At 36.2% G+C, this 18,144-nt stretch overlaps 1 protein-coding gene across 12 annotated transcripts in view; it reads left to right on the top strand.

Annotated features, from left to right (window-relative positions):
* LOC139149212 (uncharacterized protein KIAA2012 homolog) overlaps positions 1 to 17,932 on the top strand; it is a 53,427-nt gene extending 35,495 nt beyond the window's left edge. For 9 of the 12 annotated variants that reach the window (XM_070720788.1, XM_070720797.1, XM_070720795.1 and 6 more), the window contains 9 exons: positions 1,321 to 1,701; positions 4,283 to 4,354; positions 4,665 to 4,877; positions 5,263 to 5,393; positions 7,380 to 7,451; positions 8,889 to 9,026; positions 11,488 to 11,693; positions 12,070 to 12,242; positions 13,743 to 17,932. In XM_070720788.1, coding sequence (XP_070576889.1) covers positions 1,321 to 1,701; positions 4,283 to 4,354; positions 4,665 to 4,877; positions 5,263 to 5,393; positions 7,380 to 7,451; positions 8,889 to 9,026; positions 11,488 to 11,693; positions 12,070 to 12,242; positions 13,743 to 14,134 — 1,778 coding nt within the window. In that variant the 3' untranslated portion in view covers positions 14,135 to 17,932. The remainder of the gene's footprint in view (positions 1 to 1,320; positions 1,702 to 4,282; positions 4,355 to 4,664; positions 4,878 to 5,262; positions 5,394 to 7,379; positions 7,452 to 8,888; positions 9,027 to 11,487; positions 11,694 to 12,069; positions 12,243 to 13,742) is intronic. The other 3 variants (XM_070720792.1, XM_070720796.1, XM_070720798.1) reach the window with 3 other exon arrangements.
* The last annotated feature ends 212 nt before the right edge of the window (positions 17,933 to 18,144 follow it).

The following is an 18,144-nucleotide window of genomic DNA, read 5'->3' as shown; positions in this document are numbered from 1 at the left end:
TGTCCATAATCAACTGCTTCAGAATTTATATGTATCGTAACTTTTATTCTGCATGAATCTTACCAGTCACTGAGTACAAACCCATTCTGCACATAAGTACCCAAACAGTTTGAAAGTTAATTCACAAACAACAACCCTGTGTACGCACTCTCTGGATTTTTTAAGGTCAAAATATTATGTCTGTGTTGACTGTGTCTGTGGAGCCTAGCAATAAGATTACAAACTTGTGAACTCAGGTGCTTATTGATTCAGTTATGAAGGCGCTTAAAGATGAAGCACTCTTTAGAAGACATATACCTGTTCTTAAGATACATTTGTGAATGAATTCAACTGTAAATCAACTATTTATAAAAGGAATTTACTGTTTAAAGTTCAGCTGCAACACAATAAATGTGAGAAACATGCTTCTGCATATGCTTAGAGTAAAGCGTTTGAAAAAGCAAATTAAATTCAGCAAGAATCTGTCAAATTACAAAAATTAAACTAAAAAAATATTTCTTTACATGTTTCAGGTTAGCTCTGTAGGACTAAGAAGCTATTATTTTTTCTGTAGAAATGTTTCTATAATGTGCAAGTTATCAATTATAATTACTATACAACATAGGACAAATTTTCTAGGTTTCTTTGAATCTCTGCAATGCACATCACTACCAAATGTATGTTAAGTCAAGACTGGCTAACAGTGGATTTTTCAGTGGATTTAATCAGTCATGAACAAAAATGGTTGGAAAAACTACAGCACTTCTCCGAAAGAAAGCACTCCTTCTCTATCAACTTTCCTTCATCTGTCATCAACTCACTATTTTTCATTATCTATCATTCACAATATCTCACACACTACATTTACAATTTAAATGCATGCATTGCACCAGCATGTCAAACTACATAAGAAGATAATCAAATAATTAACTTTGTTTGCTTTTTAAATGGTTTTTAAGTCTATGTGGGTTAAGGGTGAGATAACAAACATTTTTAGAATAGAATTTGTTTGCAATACTTATGCAGTCCCATGTTTTGCTGTTAATCTCAAGTACTGTGTGACGAGTAATAAATTTGTAAAGTCAATTTTGTAATCAAAGGGTTTATGAAATTTGCATGGTTAAATCTTATTGTTCTGATTGGATGAAACTTTGTTGTTATATACATTGATCTTTGTGAAAATTTGAATGAAGTTGTTTCTGATGATACATATTCAACCATTCTCCATAGTCACTGGTGAAGGTGAGTTGGTGATATGTGGTCTGCTAACTAGGTACCAGCAAGATCACAGAACTAATTACAAAACCACGGATGTTAACTTCCTTGGTTTGTATCCAACAGGTGCACAGGGAAAGGGTCCCCAGCAGTCAATTCCAGCTGAGAAAGGCACACACGCAGATGACCTTAATTTGGACATCACTCATTATGGTACAGTACCCAAAGATGTGAAGAGAGGGTCGGCCAAGTCACAATACAGCAGACATTCCAGCGCCGAGAAGGCCAAGTCGGTGCACAGTGGCGCCACGGAGGAGGAAGATGAAGCTGCTAAGGCTGCAGCTGAGGAGGAAAGAAAGAAAGCAGAAGCGGCCAAGGCAGCTGAGGAAGAGGCAAGAAAGAAACAAGAGGAGGAGGAAGAAAAACGGAAAAGTGAAGCAGAAAGTCGTCGCAGTTCCAAGAGTAAGAATTCTGCTGAAAAAGAGAAGAAGGAAAGATTTGTTGTCGGTAAGTCCCACCAACAAGAATCATTTATTGGCATGGATATATTGATTGTCAGTGGAATTAATTTATGTATTTTTGAAATATATCTACCTTGTTGAATATCTATTGACCTAGTATATGCTCTATCTGTCATTACAAGTCCTACTTGGTTGAGGAAATAAGCATGTTTGATCATGTGAACTTTGACACTCCGTATCACAAAAATTCTTTATTTATCTGTCACAGATGTAGACTTCTTGAATTCTTTTGTCAGATCTTTTGTTGTCCATCAACATTTTGTATGACCTCTCAATTATTTTCCAAATTCTCTCATATTTAGATATGCTAATCCACATGTACTGGAAGTATTAAATTTTCATTCTCTGTGATATTTAAAAGAATATTGATATAAAGGGAATATTTATTCCACAACATTCTTCATGCCCTGTACATGCAACCATCACCCATCTTTGAACCCATTGTAATGTAAACCGTACAGTCCCTGTCTCTGTGTTCTGAATGTGCAAATATTTCGTATTAGTTATTTCATTATGTACATCTTGCCATTTTATGCCCTCTCAAGCGGTCTTGTTTTCAGAGTTTCTGCAATTCAGTTAGGTCTGTTGTGTTTCACTTTGTGGCCCAAAACATATCTCAGTCACTCATCAACCTGTCAGGGTAGATAGCCTCAGTTTTGCATTTGTATATGCTGAAAAACAATTAGAAAACAGCAATGAAGCAGAATATGACAGGATTTTTTTTTTTTTCATGGAGTTCTTTAAAAAACATTTCTTTTACCACAGACAAAGCAAGATCAGAAACTATTGCTGTATCTAAACGAGGGGACTATGATTAAAAGTTCAAAAGCTCTAGCTTAGTGCCTTGTTGAGGGCGCCCTTTGTTATAATTGTTTGGTAACTGCTTGTGTGTGCTATGATATTGTTGCATGTTATTTTTGTGTCAACACTGTACTACATGTCAATCCATGCATGAACAAATGTAGTCACGCCTGAGCAGAAGTTGGAAGTCGTACCGTTCATGAGACCAAGGTCTGCCAAGACAAATTCCGCCAAGACGAATGTGTCCACTGAGAATAACACAGCAGATAATGAAGAACCAGCCAGTGAGAAAGTTGAAACAGAAAAAGCTGAGTCAGAAAATCTTGACACAGAAATACCAGAATCTGAGATAATTGATATAGAAATAGATTCTGAAGATGTTGATACAGAAGTAGTGGAGTCTGAGAGGGTGATTTCTGAAATAGCAAATTCCGAGAAAAATGATACGGAAGTAGCCAATTCCGAGAAAGCCGATACAGAAGTGGCAAATTCCGAGAAAGCTGAAAGGGAAGTGGCAAATTCCGAGAAAGCTGAAACAGAAGTGGCAAATTCCGAGAAAGCTGAAACAGAAGTGGCAAATTCCGAGAAAGCTGAAACAGAAGTGGCAAATTCCGAAAATGTTGATTCACATAATAGTGAGACAGGGATTCAGGATGAGAACCCTGGCTCAGAGAAAGTTGAAAAGGAAGAAGTTGATACAACTGAAGTCATAGAGGAAGAAATCGAGACAGAGAAAACAAACAAAGATATCGTCAAGATGGAGGAAGATGACAGAGAAATGTTAGATGAAAACTCTGTGAAAGTCGACACCGACGTATTCGAATATGTTGATAAGTCTATGCTTGATAGTAAAGATTTCATAGCAGGTGGAGTAGTGAAAGAGTGAACAATCACACCTTCTCTGACATGCCGTGCCTGTCTTCCCCCACACACGCACTGATCATCATCTACATAGGTACACTTCACATCTTGCATTGCAGTTTTAGACTTTGTTTATTGTGTACACATTGCAACACATTGTCAAGTCACTTATTGTTTGTGTTATTTGTTGCGTACTGTGAATTATTTGTGTATTTTTCGTAGTGTTGTAAGGGTGATGTATTCCACTCAGTGTGTTGTAGTGTATGTGTTTGTATATCACGACTTTGTACCCCACTTTGTACCTCCGAAAAAAATTCTGCGCTCCAGTCATGATTATTTCAATTGCATCATCAGCTGCCACTGTGCAATACATGTTCTTGTTCTTAGGGTAGGATCCATAAACAACTGTCTACATCATCTTCCATTATGAATATGACCTCTAATTGTCATCTTGCACTGAAACTTATATGCAGATTATGATTTTTATGGCCGCCAGAGTCAGACATATCTTCAGAAGAACTCAATATGGAATTGATACGGAAAACTTCTCTAGTTTTACTTTGTAACAGATGAAACTTAAACTTGTTGTCCAGTGTATGAAAAAAAAATGAAATCGCAATGTAGCATGTGACAAGCAGTTAGCATAGCCTGTCACTTTGTCATGTTCAATTTTTTGTTCAAAATCACTCATTGCCTCATGAAGACGATTTGTAGAACAGTATTTGTACGTATGCAGTTCAAAGAAAACCCAGCTGTGTATGAGCAGATTGATGAAGTTTTTTCACTTTGTGCAGGTTTTAACATTGTTTTTACAATCGGCTGATACAACCTAATAACAGCCTATAGGAATGAAATATTTTGCTTTGCATCAGTGTGCGTGACATACAATTTCTACTCTCATTCAGGGAGACCAAAAGAAAAACCACAGGATGAGTTTCTGCAGCCTAAAGCGCCCTCTCCAGCTCCCAAAAAAGAAGGTATGTCAACATTTTGATTCTTGTATTTTCTGAAGTCAGTTTATACTTTAAAACAAAAGCAGATGATGGAAGTAAAAGTCTGCATGTGAATATGTATTCATCTATTCATTAATTTGATACTTTATCAGTGTTTATTTTAAAAGATCAGTTTTCATCATCTATTTTGTGCAGTTGTATCAATAAAACATGTTCTGAAAATGTGTCTACTAAATTGTGTCCATGGCATACTTTAAGGAAACTTACACGACTTACACTTTCATGATGAAGACTAGATATCTGGATAAAACCTTGTCTGTTTTTAATGGTACAGCTGTGGCACCTGTCAAATCCGGGAAAAAACCAAAGAAGAAGAAGGAAGCATCTCCAACAAAGAAAAAGGTTGAACCCAAGAAGAAAAAGACGGCAAAAGCAAAAGAGAAGGAAGAGGTCAAGGAACCAGAGCCGGAACCGGAACCAGAACCAGAACCAGAACCGGAGAAGAAACCGGAAACACCCAAAGAGAAAACACCCTCACCAGTGGAAGGTAGGTATTTCAGGATAGACCGCAGACGTCACTGTCCTTTTTTTGATCAACAAAGTTTGTGAAATGTTGATGTGTACTTTTACTTTAGCTCAGTCTCAACACATGTGTTTATATTTAAAGTATGATAATCATAGGAATTTAATGGTTAAGTACATGTCATATATGAGTGTTGATTTGAAACGTAACAGTCCTATATGAATGCAGATTGATAGTGATCCATGACTGTGCCATTTGATTGTGAAGTGGCCTTTCACAGAGCTGTAACCATTTAAAATTCCCTTCTGTGTTGACTACAAAACATTGACATCTGACCGACTTGAATGAGCAAGTATTGAAAATCAGTTTGAAATTGGTTTCATTCATCTTATCACTCTTACCTTTGCAGAGCCTGAAGTGGAAGAAAAAGAACCAACTCCAGTGGCAACTCCTGTTAAGGAGGAAACTCCCGTTCCGTCACCAGCAAAAGAACCACCAACTCCAGAAATTGAACCTGAACCATCTCCTGCATTAGAAGAGGTAAGAGCTTTACCACTGGATCTTAGGTTTTTGACGGGTCCCTGTGTAGCCGAGACAACTTCTCATCATGTTCGGCACCACAATTCCCTCAAGCTTTATACAGGGTCCGTACGCACTTGGAAAGTCCTTGAATTGAAAAGCTGCCTGGAATGTCCTGCAAAATTCTTGGAAATGAAATTGAGTCCCGGAAAATTGATATAGCTGCCACAGTTTAAAACTTGTCCAGATAATCAGTCGTGATATCATGTAGATGAAAGATAAAATGATAGATAAAAATGATGTACTGTAAAAAATGTAATCTGGAAAATGGAAATTTGGACCTCAAAAAGCCCTTGAAATTGTTGAAAAAGTCCCTGAATTTTAAGCAACTTAGAGTATATGGACCCTCTTTATGTGATCTTGATGGTCAGTGCCAAATGAAGGATATTGTTCAAAGTTGGAAAGAGTTGAATTTACTATAACAATGCCAGACAGACACACGGCTCTCTTTTTACGCTAACTTCTTTTGAGAATCTTTTCAAGGGAAGTGTGCAGTATTTTACAGAGAGTAGAGTCATCCTTGTTGTACATACATGAAGAATTAATTGCACAAAGTCAAAGATCCACATACTGCAAGTAATTATCGCCTGTGTATCACGAAAACACAAACAAACTTCAACCACCTCTAGGTACATTACAAAATGCGGAAAAAGTTTCCATATGAAACTCTGACTTCTTACATAGTAGATATTTGATAATGGAAACTGCAATATCAGTGTACATGCTCTGCAAATATTGTCAAAAAAGTTTACTTAAGTCTCAAGGCATGTTGATGAAGCAGACAGTCACACAATTATCTTAGCAGAGTCTGAATATTACATCAATTTCTTTCCCTCAGTGTTAGCTTGGAGTGAAATAAAACTTAATTATGAAAACATCCACAGCAACAATTCTATTATCTGCGCCATGCTCTTTGTTAAAAACAATTGAATTACTAACGTTAACATTGTGGGTCAAAGGTCATGGTGAAACTGCATGGATTGGAATGCTTTTTACAATATATTGCTGCATGCATGCTACCAAGTACTGATCAGATTTCCTCAAGCTCTGAGCAAGTTTTTAAGGTTATTTCTTCCAGTTAAAATTATCATTCAACTCTGCAATGCGTGTTGTAAAGACTTATTGTAAAGACCTATTATATAAAGAGTGACAACCCAGCAATGATATCCTTGTGCATTTCCATGAAGTGAGAGAAATTTGTACTTATTGAACCAGTTTAAGTGATTCTCATAGAAGTAACCTTTGTATGTGAAAACCATCAGAATACTCAGAGAATGTTGAAATGTTTACGTGAAAAATACCTCCAATGCCTTAAATTTTTGTTATCTGCTGTGGTACTTCAGAGTTTTATACAATAGACTGAAAACATCAGATAATATTGAAAGATAGTTCAATTTTTCCAGTAACGTGATAGTACTTTAAAATAAAGTTATGGCAACATTAGCATAATTACAGCTAACATAAGACCATGCTATGTGTTGGGTTTTTCAATTATCATTGAGATGCTTTCCAAATGGTTCAAGTTGTTGCAAATTTGTCATAAAATATTTTGCAACAATGTATCAATGCATGAATATGAAATAGAAGACCAAGTTGTGATGTAAATACTCTAGCTTGTAAGAGTAATATGAAATGCAAGTGTTTTTGCATTTGTCAAAATATATCTCTTTTTCAGCCTCGTTTTAGTGTAGTAAGTTCTTTTATTTCTTATTTTCTCCCCTTTGTAACAACTTTCAAATGTGTTTCATCCTTCATGAATAAAATTGCACCAGACTATACTTTACAGACACACTCAACACGGATCATCACTTTTCACAGTCATGTAGTCACATTTTTTTAACTGATTCTTTTCCAGTAAGCCATTCAGAGTTGCATGAGATATTTTTGTGTGTTCTGAGAGCACACATATAACCACTGATCTATTCTTTCCTGCATGCTGTTATAAAGGAGCTGGAGGGGTCTGAGCTCAGCTTTCTTGGGGAGCAGGATGAGGAGGAGGAGGAGGAGGAGGAGGAAGAGGTAGACTCTTGTCTGATAGATTTTCACATGTTTTTTAAAAGTTTTTTTTTCCTCTTTTTTGAACTCTTCCTGCATTTTGATCAAAGTTGTCACGTTTTTAAGTGTGCTCATCACCATCACTCCTTAGCCGCACCAAATGCACCACCGTGTTCAAAACTTTTCATTTTCAGCATCACTGTAAGGTGTTATTTTCACACACGAACCTGTGCATGCCATTTCCACTCATTTTTCTCTTCCAAACTGGATTTTTGAAATCTCTCTTTTTTTCCTGACCTTTTACCTTTTTGCTGGTATTTGTTATACCAGGTGTTTTTTCTTCCATTTTTCTTTCAGCAGGTGATAAAAATTTGTAGTAAAAGGGTATTTTTCTTGAGATTAACAAAGTAGAGGGACATATATGTGGGCAAGGTTACCTACTTTCAGGTAGTCATGATGACAGTGTCTTTCTAAAGTCGCTATCAAACAAGTGAACTACTGTAGAAGTACTGGGCTGAAGTGGTTTTTGTTTCAATCAATTCATTGGAAGGAACAACTTTGTCTATAACTTGGGGAAGATTGCTACATTTAATGTGCATCTCAAATGTATCAAAAGCTTTCTGAGGACAGAAAAACTGAGTACCTAATGTAAGTCCCGTTATCCCCCTCCCCACTCACTTAGCCCCATTTCCTGTATGTAGGTCCAATCTGACCGTTGATGACATTAGGCAACAACATTAGCCCAACAGTAAAGGGGTTACCATGGATGGTATTGTGTACATCCGATGGTTTAAAGGTACACGGTCACCGTAAATTTGCATATTCCATATATGGTAAAGGGCTGGGGCTTAGCATACTACCCTGTAACACCTGTAGCTGTCAGTCCTCCATATTCGATATGTGAAAGCTCATGTAGACAACACAGCTAAGTATGTCATGGCTTGTCGTGTGGGGTGCCCTTTTTACAAAGCGGCCACCCATGTAAAATCTGTGATTGCTGTCAAAAAACAGGTGACCGAATACCTTTAACCCTTTCTCCCCGTTCCCGGCATAGAGGGCCAACTTTACTGTAAAACAATACTATCAGTCCTAGCCACACTGATTAGAGAACTAAATTAAAGGGTAGCAGCTCAGAAATGTGGCATTTCTCACAAGAAAGGCAGAATAAAAATGCATAATTTGCAAAAACTTTGATGCTGTAAATGGGAAATGTATTTTTTGTGTGTTTTAAATTGAACTGTTAATGAAACAGAAAGACGTGTCATCGCTTAGTCAATGTAAATGTGTGCTAGTGCAAATGGTGAATGCAGTAAGCTGCAAGTCGATTAACATACTGAAGACTTATAACCATGGCGTGAGTTTTGAGTTGCTTTGCTACTAAACCTATCACTAACCTTGCCAATGGATGTGCTACTTTGATATCAGCCGTAATCATGCCCAAATTTTATCCAACCACCCAAGATATACTACCGGGTACCGGATTCTTTCCCACCAACTCCCGATCCCGAGCCTGAGCCTGTTCCTGCTAGCGTGAATGAACCAACGGTGGAAGATGAAGGCTCTGGTGGAACCACAGAGTTTGATTCTGAGTTTACAGAGGTAGTCTCCAGTAAAAACCAGTTGCAAAAACATCTACCAGGGTTGTCTGATTTGAATTCCAAGTTTCCTTGTCTGACCAAATACTGGTTTGACATCATAGTAATGTGAAACCTAAGGGGGCTTCAGAAGAACAAAAAGAAAATAAATAAACAAAAAATTGGCAAGAGCAAAGAAATAAAAAAAACAAGCAAATAGGTGAAATAGGTTTGTTTGTAGGCTTGTTTTAAGAAATTACTTATAGTTTTACCTGTGTGAAACCCATTTCATCTTAGATGTGAAACATATATCACTCCATATGAAACATGTTTCACCAGGTTTCATTCTGTGCAAAACCTGTGTTTTATTGCCAAATATTTAAAGGTAATATCTGAAAGTCAGGCAAAACTGAATAAACAAGTGTTCATGAACTTAGTGTAACAAAATGGGCAACTGCTGTGACAGATCTTCAATATCCCACAAATGAAGAAATACTATTTAATGAATGTCACGTAAAACTGATAGAAACCAAGGAAAAATACAGCCTCACTCTGTCACTTCCTCAGAGCATCCTCCAAAGTTAAAATGTCAATGTACTTTGCAACTGGTCTATTGAAGGCAGGATTTACATGCATCACAACATGTATAATCCTTGTGATCAAGTTCATTATCTGTTTTCTGAATTGCTGTGTGTGCTGGTGCTTTGCTGTGATTGCTTCTAATATTCTAATGGCATGAGCAAAATTGGAATTTCTGATAAAGGTTATCGGTACACTGTAAAGAACAGCAGATTGCTGCAGATATATTGTTGCGATGAAACTTTCATGAAAGTTTTCACTCCCCATGTCTCATATCTGCCATTTGTATTAGAAAGCAAAATCTATGAAGCTGTTTCATGAAGATGTTGTTACAGTACTAATTTTAGTGTTTTCAGGATCTTGTAGTTTTTTCACTTATTTGTCTAGTATGTTTGTTTTGTTATTGTATGTATTCAATAAAAAAACAAATGTTACCAAGTTGGGTTGGCTTTGGTTTGGGGTTCACTCACTAAATATTGCAGACACGCATAAACAAGCATCTTCCAGTATGTAGTTGAAGTAATATGATATATATGCACATATTTATGAGTGCATTTTAGTCTGTATGTTATATGTCGTTGTACCTGGTTCATATATACCTTATTAATATCATCACATGCTTTCAAATGTTTTTTAACATTCATTCTAACATTCTCCTTTTGGCTACAATACAGTCTTCACATAAAAGTTTGGGAATAGGAACCTAACTGAAATACATAACTGACTACTAGTAGTAGTTCTGTATTCTTTAATTAATGGAAGTGTAGTAATCAAGCCTCAAAGTTTTAACACAAAGCTTTAAAAACTTAAAGAGGAATACAGTTTCAAGGAAACTATATTCTCAGTGGTTAGATGGAGAGTTTCAAATAAAATCGATAGTATTGTAATACATTAATGTGCAATGTTGGTTGATGATCAACTATTATATCATATGTACAGTCACTTTTATGACATTTCACCACTTTGCAGATTGTCACACAAGTTCATCGTAAATTCCAAAATTTTTTGTTCTCTCATTACGCTTTGAGATTCCTTATAGCTCTAGAAAAGAGAAATGATTTGTGTTAGGGTCTTTTTCCTGTCATCCATCTCTTTATATATAAATGCTTTCCTGTTTACAGTGTGTACAAACTTTGCAAATATCAGACACAATTGTATACCATGTTGCATGCGAATTTGTTGACAACTATGTCACATACAGATTATTCATAAAATAAAACTTCAAACTTTTCAGTGGTATCATAAACATTGATATCCAAGCCTTTTCTTACTGGCATTTTATCAAGTTGTACACCACATACCCAGTGCCTTGTTCAAGTTAAAGTAATTATCATAGCCTGCATGTAACTTTCATTTGCAAATGGTATATAAATAAACCAATGCATGATAAAAATAACGAGAGGATAACATAATTACCATTTAACAGATATTTTAGAGACATTTTGAAGTCTCATGTCTTATAATTCTGTCTACTTAATAATTTTGTAATCAAACAGTAATATATATGCAAGTTCCATTTTCATAAAACCAAAGGATGATGGCCAGTATGTAATTGCTTCACAACATGAACACACATACATCAATGTCCTGGGACTATAAGGTTGTATTGAGTGTCATTCTCAGTCATTACGATAACTTTTTTGTTTTTTTTTATATTAAAATATTAAGTGTTGCATAATTATCATGGGTATGGACAAAGAACTAATTTGTTAACATTAAATCATCACTAAAATTTTAAATGTTGTTTGTTCAAGTTATTAACAATTTTAATCATTTATTTCCCGTTGTCTATTGATACTTATGAACTTAACAGTTACCCTGGAAACAAATGCTAACATTATTGTACTGGTGAAATGTAAAAAAAAGAGGACATCTTATTTACATTTTATCACTTCTGAAATTGTTAGGATTCCAGTGCTCCTGGTGGGCCCAGCAGGTCTCAGGCTAAGGCGGCTAAGAGAGCGGCTGAGGCTGAAAAGAGACGCCTGGCCGTCGAAAGAAAGAGACGAGAAAGAGAGGAAGCAAAACGCAAGGCCCAAGAAGACGCTGAGAGAGCTGAGCAGATGAAGAGAGAGTTTGAAGAGGAAAGACTGAGGAGAGAAGAAGAATTAAGGTGAAATTTGATCTTCTGTTGACAAAATAATATTTCAACGATAAGTACCATCATCTACACTTTCCTTAGCTTTCAGTAAAATAACATTTTTTGAACATTTTCAAACATAGAAAATTTGATAAGCTGCAAGTCGTCATATTGCAATTTATTAACCATTGTGAGAAGATATCATTTCAAATCACCACAACTGTCCAATTTGGTAAGGATATTGAATGATTTTTGAACTGTTTCAGAAACTATTTGGTTTCTCTGCTCAGCAACACTGTATGGAACATGCTATCCAATATGTTTCATGTGGTAGTTATTTGTATTCGGACAAAGTACAGTGCTTTACAAAATTCCTGACCAGTGAGGTTTTTCACATCTCCCTGTGTAGGCTGAAACGTGAGCGTGACCAACTGGAGAGGGCACGACTGGAAGAAGAGGAGAAAGAACGGGAGAGACTGCAAAGATTGCGTGAGGAGCGGGAGAAGAGGGAGAGAGAAGAATACAGGAGGAAAATGGAAGAAATGGCAAAGAGGATAAAAGAGGAAGAAGAGAGAAGGAGATGTAAGTTTTTGTTCAGAAAGTGCCGTGTATGGTCTATGGGGAAAATGCTGTGTATGGTCTATTGGGAAAGTGCCACGTATGATCTATTGGGAAAGTGCCGTGTATGGTCTATTGGGAAAGTGCCATGTATGATCTATGGGGAAAGTGTTGTGTATGGTCTATTGGGAAAGTGCTGTATATGGTCTATTGGGAAAGTGCCGTGCCGTGTGTGGTCTATTGGGAAAGTGCCGTCTATGGTCTATTGGGAAAGTGCCGTGTATGGTCTATTGGGAAAGTGCTGTGTATGGTCTATTAGGAAAGTTGTGTATGGTCTATTGGGAAGATGCTGTGTTTGGTCTATTTGAAAAGTGCCGTTGTATGGTCTATTGTGAAAGTGTTGTGTATGGTCTATTGGGAAAATGCCATGTATGGTCTATTGGGAAAGTGCCGTGTATGGTCTATTGGGAAAGTGTTGTGTATGGTCTATTGGGAAAGTGCCGTGTATGGTCTATTGGGAAAGTGCCGTGTATGGTCTATTGGGAAAGTGCTGTGTATGGTCTATTAGGAAAGTTGTGTATGGTCTATTGGGAAGATGCTGTGTTTGGTCTATTTGAAAAGTGCCGTTGTATGGTCTATTGTGAAAGTGTTATGTATGGTGTATTAAGAAAGTACAGAGCATTGTCTATATGGAAGGTGCTGTGTATGGTTAAAATACAATTCAAAGCTTTACACTACAATAATTGTTGAAGTTGGCATTGCAGAAAATACAGCACATTTTGCTCAATTGAAAATCACTTTTCTGCAAAGATTCGTTCAGTCTTCATCAATTTGTGAACCCAGACAGACATCTGCCATAATGTGTTGTACCAATCTTTGCATAGTGTGCTGTAAAAAGTCAAGTGCATATCACAGATCAAATTGTTTGTATTTCTATGCAGTATGAACTTTTCCCTGATTGGTTTCAACATTCAAAGGTGACTGTGAATAGTTAAAGTACAAATCACAAGTGATCGGGAAGTGGGTTTAGTCATACATTTATTTCAATAATCTTGCACAAAGTCCCTTTTTGTACCAAATAGATACCATTGACCATATATTTTCTATATATGCTAAATCACAATTTATATATTTGTTGTGAAATATTTGTAATTGAAAAAACCTGCAGGCAGTTTAAACTTTGAACAAACCATTTTATCAATTTATTGTGTTTAAGGGAGGTTCAAATTATAATTTCATCGTCATATTTTCATGCTTCAAACATTTTCTTTAGAGGATGGGTTATAATATCCAACATAATGAGTGTTGATTGTCATTCAATCATCAGTTTTAAACATTTGCAGTCCCTAACTGTACTGACCAGCTGCTATTATGCTTATCTGTAATCAATAATGTTCCTGCCAACAAAATATGATTCCAGTCAGTCGGTTCAGTATCCTCATGAATGCAAAAGCTTTGATGGTAAAGAGTATGTGTAAAGTTTGCTGAGAATATTTTTCACATGTCGCCTTTGGTATTTTGCAGTGGAGGAGGAGAAACGTCGTCAAGAGGAGGCTGAAAGGAGACGACTTGAGGAGGAAATGTTGGCCCAAATGGAGGAGGCAGAGAGACTGGAATATGAGAAACGGAAACGGGAGGAGGAAGCAGAACGATTGAAACGGGAAGAGGAGGAGAGAATACGCAGAGAAGAGGAACTCCGGATCAGACAAGAGGAAGCAGAGAAACTAGCTAGGGAACTTGCCAGGAAGCAAAAGGAACTGGAAGCCAGATTGATGTTCAATAGAAGTCTACAGTCTGAGGCACATGGGTTGGACCATACACAGGAAATAAACCCAGCATTTGTGTGGTCGTACTTTGAACTGCTGCAGTATCTTGGCATAGAAGTCCCGGAAGCACTGAAACGCAAGGATTTCTAGCATAGTCCTCCCTTGAAATCAAGAAATTACTGAAGTAGGATTTTTACTGAAGTTTCTCACATTCAGTACCATCTGCAAGGATGGCAAAAGATGTGAAGTTTTAACATGTTTTGTTGTATGAAAGTTTGTACGTACACCTTTCTACGACATTTGTATCTTCACATATAATTTTGGACCCTTGAAGCAGGAATTTGGGTGGAATGACCCCTGTCAAGTGCAAGGCGTGTTTTTCCCCTTTGGTGGTGTTCTGTTAAAGTGTAAAGTACTACACATGTGTGCTGTCACCAGTTTGTGAAAGCTATGAATTTATTTACAAGTATCCTTTCATAACACTGTTCAAATGGAACAGGTTCTACAATTGTCCAAGATCGATGTTGACCTTGTGGCCATCATTGATTGAGATCAAGATTATGTTTGTATGAGAATTAAATAATTACTTGACATACAGGAAAAATGTAATGTGCTGTGAAGCTCACAGTAATGTATTATAATTATTAGGACTGTAAATCTTGAAGGAAAAATGAGAATTTTAAAAAATATGTGAAATATCTCTAACCACTTCTAGTTTTGCGACATTACTCAATGAATTAATGTTCCTTGCTGAATGTTATTTTTGACTTGTAAATACGTAAAGAACACTTAAAGGCTGGGTAAAGATGTATTCCTTTTTGACAAATCATGGTATACATTTTGCATGTTGCAACACTGGAGATTGCAACAGATAGACACATTTAAATTAACCAAGCTATGCAAAATATTATTTCCCATGGTGCATTGTTAAGTGTGTTTGGTTTCTGTGATGTGATGTTCGTAGTGCAGAGAGCCACATTTTCTTTATTCAGCACAAGAAGGCCAGTTGTCTATCTGCCCCTAGATACATCTCAGTAAGAAGGTGGCAGTCTGTGAGCCAGCATCTGGTATCAGGACTTTCTGTGAGTCATGAAAGCTGTACTGAAAAATGTTAGTAAAAACAAATACAACCATAAATTGAAAGTCAATTTTTGTTCATTTGTCAAAGATCATGGCCTAATTGTCAATTGTTGAAAGAGAGAAGATGGAGTCCTATCTTATGTTTTCGTTTGTCAGATCTGATTTCTTAAGGAAGCATAAAAAAGAATAAGAAAGACACAGTGGTAGACTAAACATTCTTCTTAAATATTGAATCCAACCTTTTGAGTGTAATTTGTCATTTCTAAGCGTGTTGTGCTATATTATATGCTTTACAGTCTGAAGGACATTACAAGGTTCTAAAATTTGTCTGAAAAACTCTAATATCAACCATCTGGAAAGAAAACAGTAAATTTCAAAAAATTTCAGGGAAATGAGAACCAGATACAACTCACCGTGTTATATGTGAACTTCATTTATCATGACAAGAGGAAGACATGGCCGTCACATGGTATCTCTGTTTCCTTAGCAACCATAGTTACATTAGAGACAGGCAAAACATAAGGTAAAAGTGATTGAAATGATAACCAATAGTTATGAGATGGTAACCCATGGCAATGACATGGTAACCAATAGTGATGAGATGGTAACCCATGGCAATGACATGGTAACCCACAGCAATACCATAGTATTTACACTGTTGGCAAGGAATTGTCTGACAAACTGCTGAGGAAAGATTACCAATCATTTGAACCAAAGTCCCTGAACAAACTATCCTGGAACTTGAACTGAAGGATTATTGGTCTGTTATAATTTATGTCCACTAATGCTAGGACTTCAACGTTGGACGTAATCTGAAAACTACTGAGAAACGTACTGTTCTGTTGAGTGTAGTTCAAATGAAGCCCTTTGCAAATTTTATCAAGAACTTTTATCAAATTAAATTGTAGTTGTTTTTAATCCAATTACAACCATGCAAAAGCAAATTTTATTGACTCTACCATTTTAATTTTCACATTTACAGAAATTCCAGACCTGACATGGTGACTTTCTTGGATGAAAAAAAGCATGGTTTCATTCATATTTAATTTCAATTTTTCAAAGCTTTAACCATTTTAATCATGTAAAAAGGTTAGACAAATTGTGATTTTTAAAGTAATACTCGAAAATTTAACATGGTTTGTGAGGTGCTACCTATTTGTGCAGTTTAAGTTAAATACTTGCAAAAAGAGTTTGCCTTGTCCATATGACATTGATCAATACAGCCTATGTCATATCTTGCTATTTATTTGCTTACCACTGAAGTAATTTCTTGTAGTGTTCAACAACCTGTGTGATTTCATGTAGTTAAAAGTGATTATCTCAATTGTTCCACAAAAATATCTTGCCATTTTTTCAATGTATGGCAACTCGAACACATTTTCAAGAAAAGAAATTTATACGGCTATGGGTTATGGCCGTGTGACTCTTCTCAGTTTTTGTACTAGTAAAATTAAGGACAACCATTATTATGTCGTACCATTTTCCTTGTACATTCAAAGTAATGACATGTTTTCTGATCGTCTCAGCCATGTTTTGAAGTATGTATACCTAGGGTTTCTTCCATGCACTGTCAAACTGAATCCATCCACACAAACTGAATCCATCCACTCTTGATTTCTACCTCTATAGAGGGAGGTAGGGTGAGAATGCTACAGGAATCTTGTCTCTTCATCCATCCAGCAACAGTTGGTCTCCATTTTAAAAATTTACTGCAACTGCATTGCCACTCTTTCCGTCCTTATAAAGACATAGCAGACTTTCACATCTAATACAAAACTTATTCTTATTATAATCTGTTTTTTGTTGTTTAATGAACGTCCAATTGCTGGAAACACTACTATAATACATGTTCAAGAACAAATGTATTCTTTTGCAAATAGTCAATAGACATTTTCAAGTTATGACAAAAATAATCTGAGAATCAAGACCACCATGTTTCACCACAATGTTTTAGATTTATCTCTGATTCTCTACATCAGTAAAGACATTTTGGTGTGACTGTACACATAGAGTTACATGTCACCACACGATACAAATTACACCTGGAATGTAAGATTCACGTTTTTCAGTTCTGGAAATTTCAATCATTAGTTTGGACAATCTTTTTAAGCATACAATCAAATCACTCACACAAAAACTCTTCACTAATGAGACTGAAGAATACCGGGTTCCCATGAAGCCGTATTACAATTTATTCTTCTCCTAGGGGGTACACTTTTTCGTCCACCGAAAAGGTACCCTTATACCAACAGTTAAATTGCTCAAGGAAAAGAGAACCCAGTATTTTTCAGATGTCTCAAACCTCAGAGACAACAGAGGAATTTATGTTTGGCTATAGAGAACAGCAAAGATTAATAAAGTGATATTGATGTATTTGCAAAATTGAACGGCTGCAATGAGGATTGCTAAGTGAGTGTTACGTGAACTTTGCAAGCAAGATGAAGCAGTCTGAGAAGTTGCTTTTCATCCAGAATAAGCTTTTGACGATTTTTTTATTTCCAATCTTGTGATTTCAGATTCAGGCTTTTATTTAAAGTGACACCAATAAAACTAAATTTGACTGAAAACCATATCTTTGACATTTTATTTTATAACTTTGTATTTTCTGTGTGAATCCAAGAAATATGACAAGGGTTGGGATACTCCGGCAGACTGTCTCCCTATTTTATTGTGACAGTCTCTCTTCTAAAAGTGTACTTAAAAGATGCCTTGACCACTGTTTTCTTCAAGTTTTTTATTTCTGTATGATCAGACATTTGGTTTGTTAAATAATCTTTACTATGCATGGTCTGAACACTGAATGAATTTCCGTCCAAATAATTGTACCATTTTCATGGTCAACAATAAACAATCTTTTATCGATATAAAGTGTCATTCTCTTTTTTCCTGCCATACCATTGTATGGGCCAATCTGATCACCATCAGATACTTAGATAATTCTGTGTTTGTTGTTTGCTGGTGCTGCTACAATGTGACCAGCATAGAACAAATGAGGTCCAATCAGAACAAGGTGTAATTGATGCAACATCAGTATGGTGTATAGGTAAATCTATACTTACTGTTTCTGCAGACAGACAAAC

The sequence above is a fragment of the Ptychodera flava genome, chromosome 14 (assembly GCF_041260155.1).
Source record: "Ptychodera flava strain L36383 chromosome 14, AS_Pfla_20210202, whole genome shotgun sequence".
Lineage (NCBI taxonomy): Eukaryota > Metazoa > Hemichordata > Enteropneusta > Ptychoderidae > Ptychodera > Ptychodera flava.
This window is presented reverse-complemented; position numbering and strand designations above follow the sequence as displayed.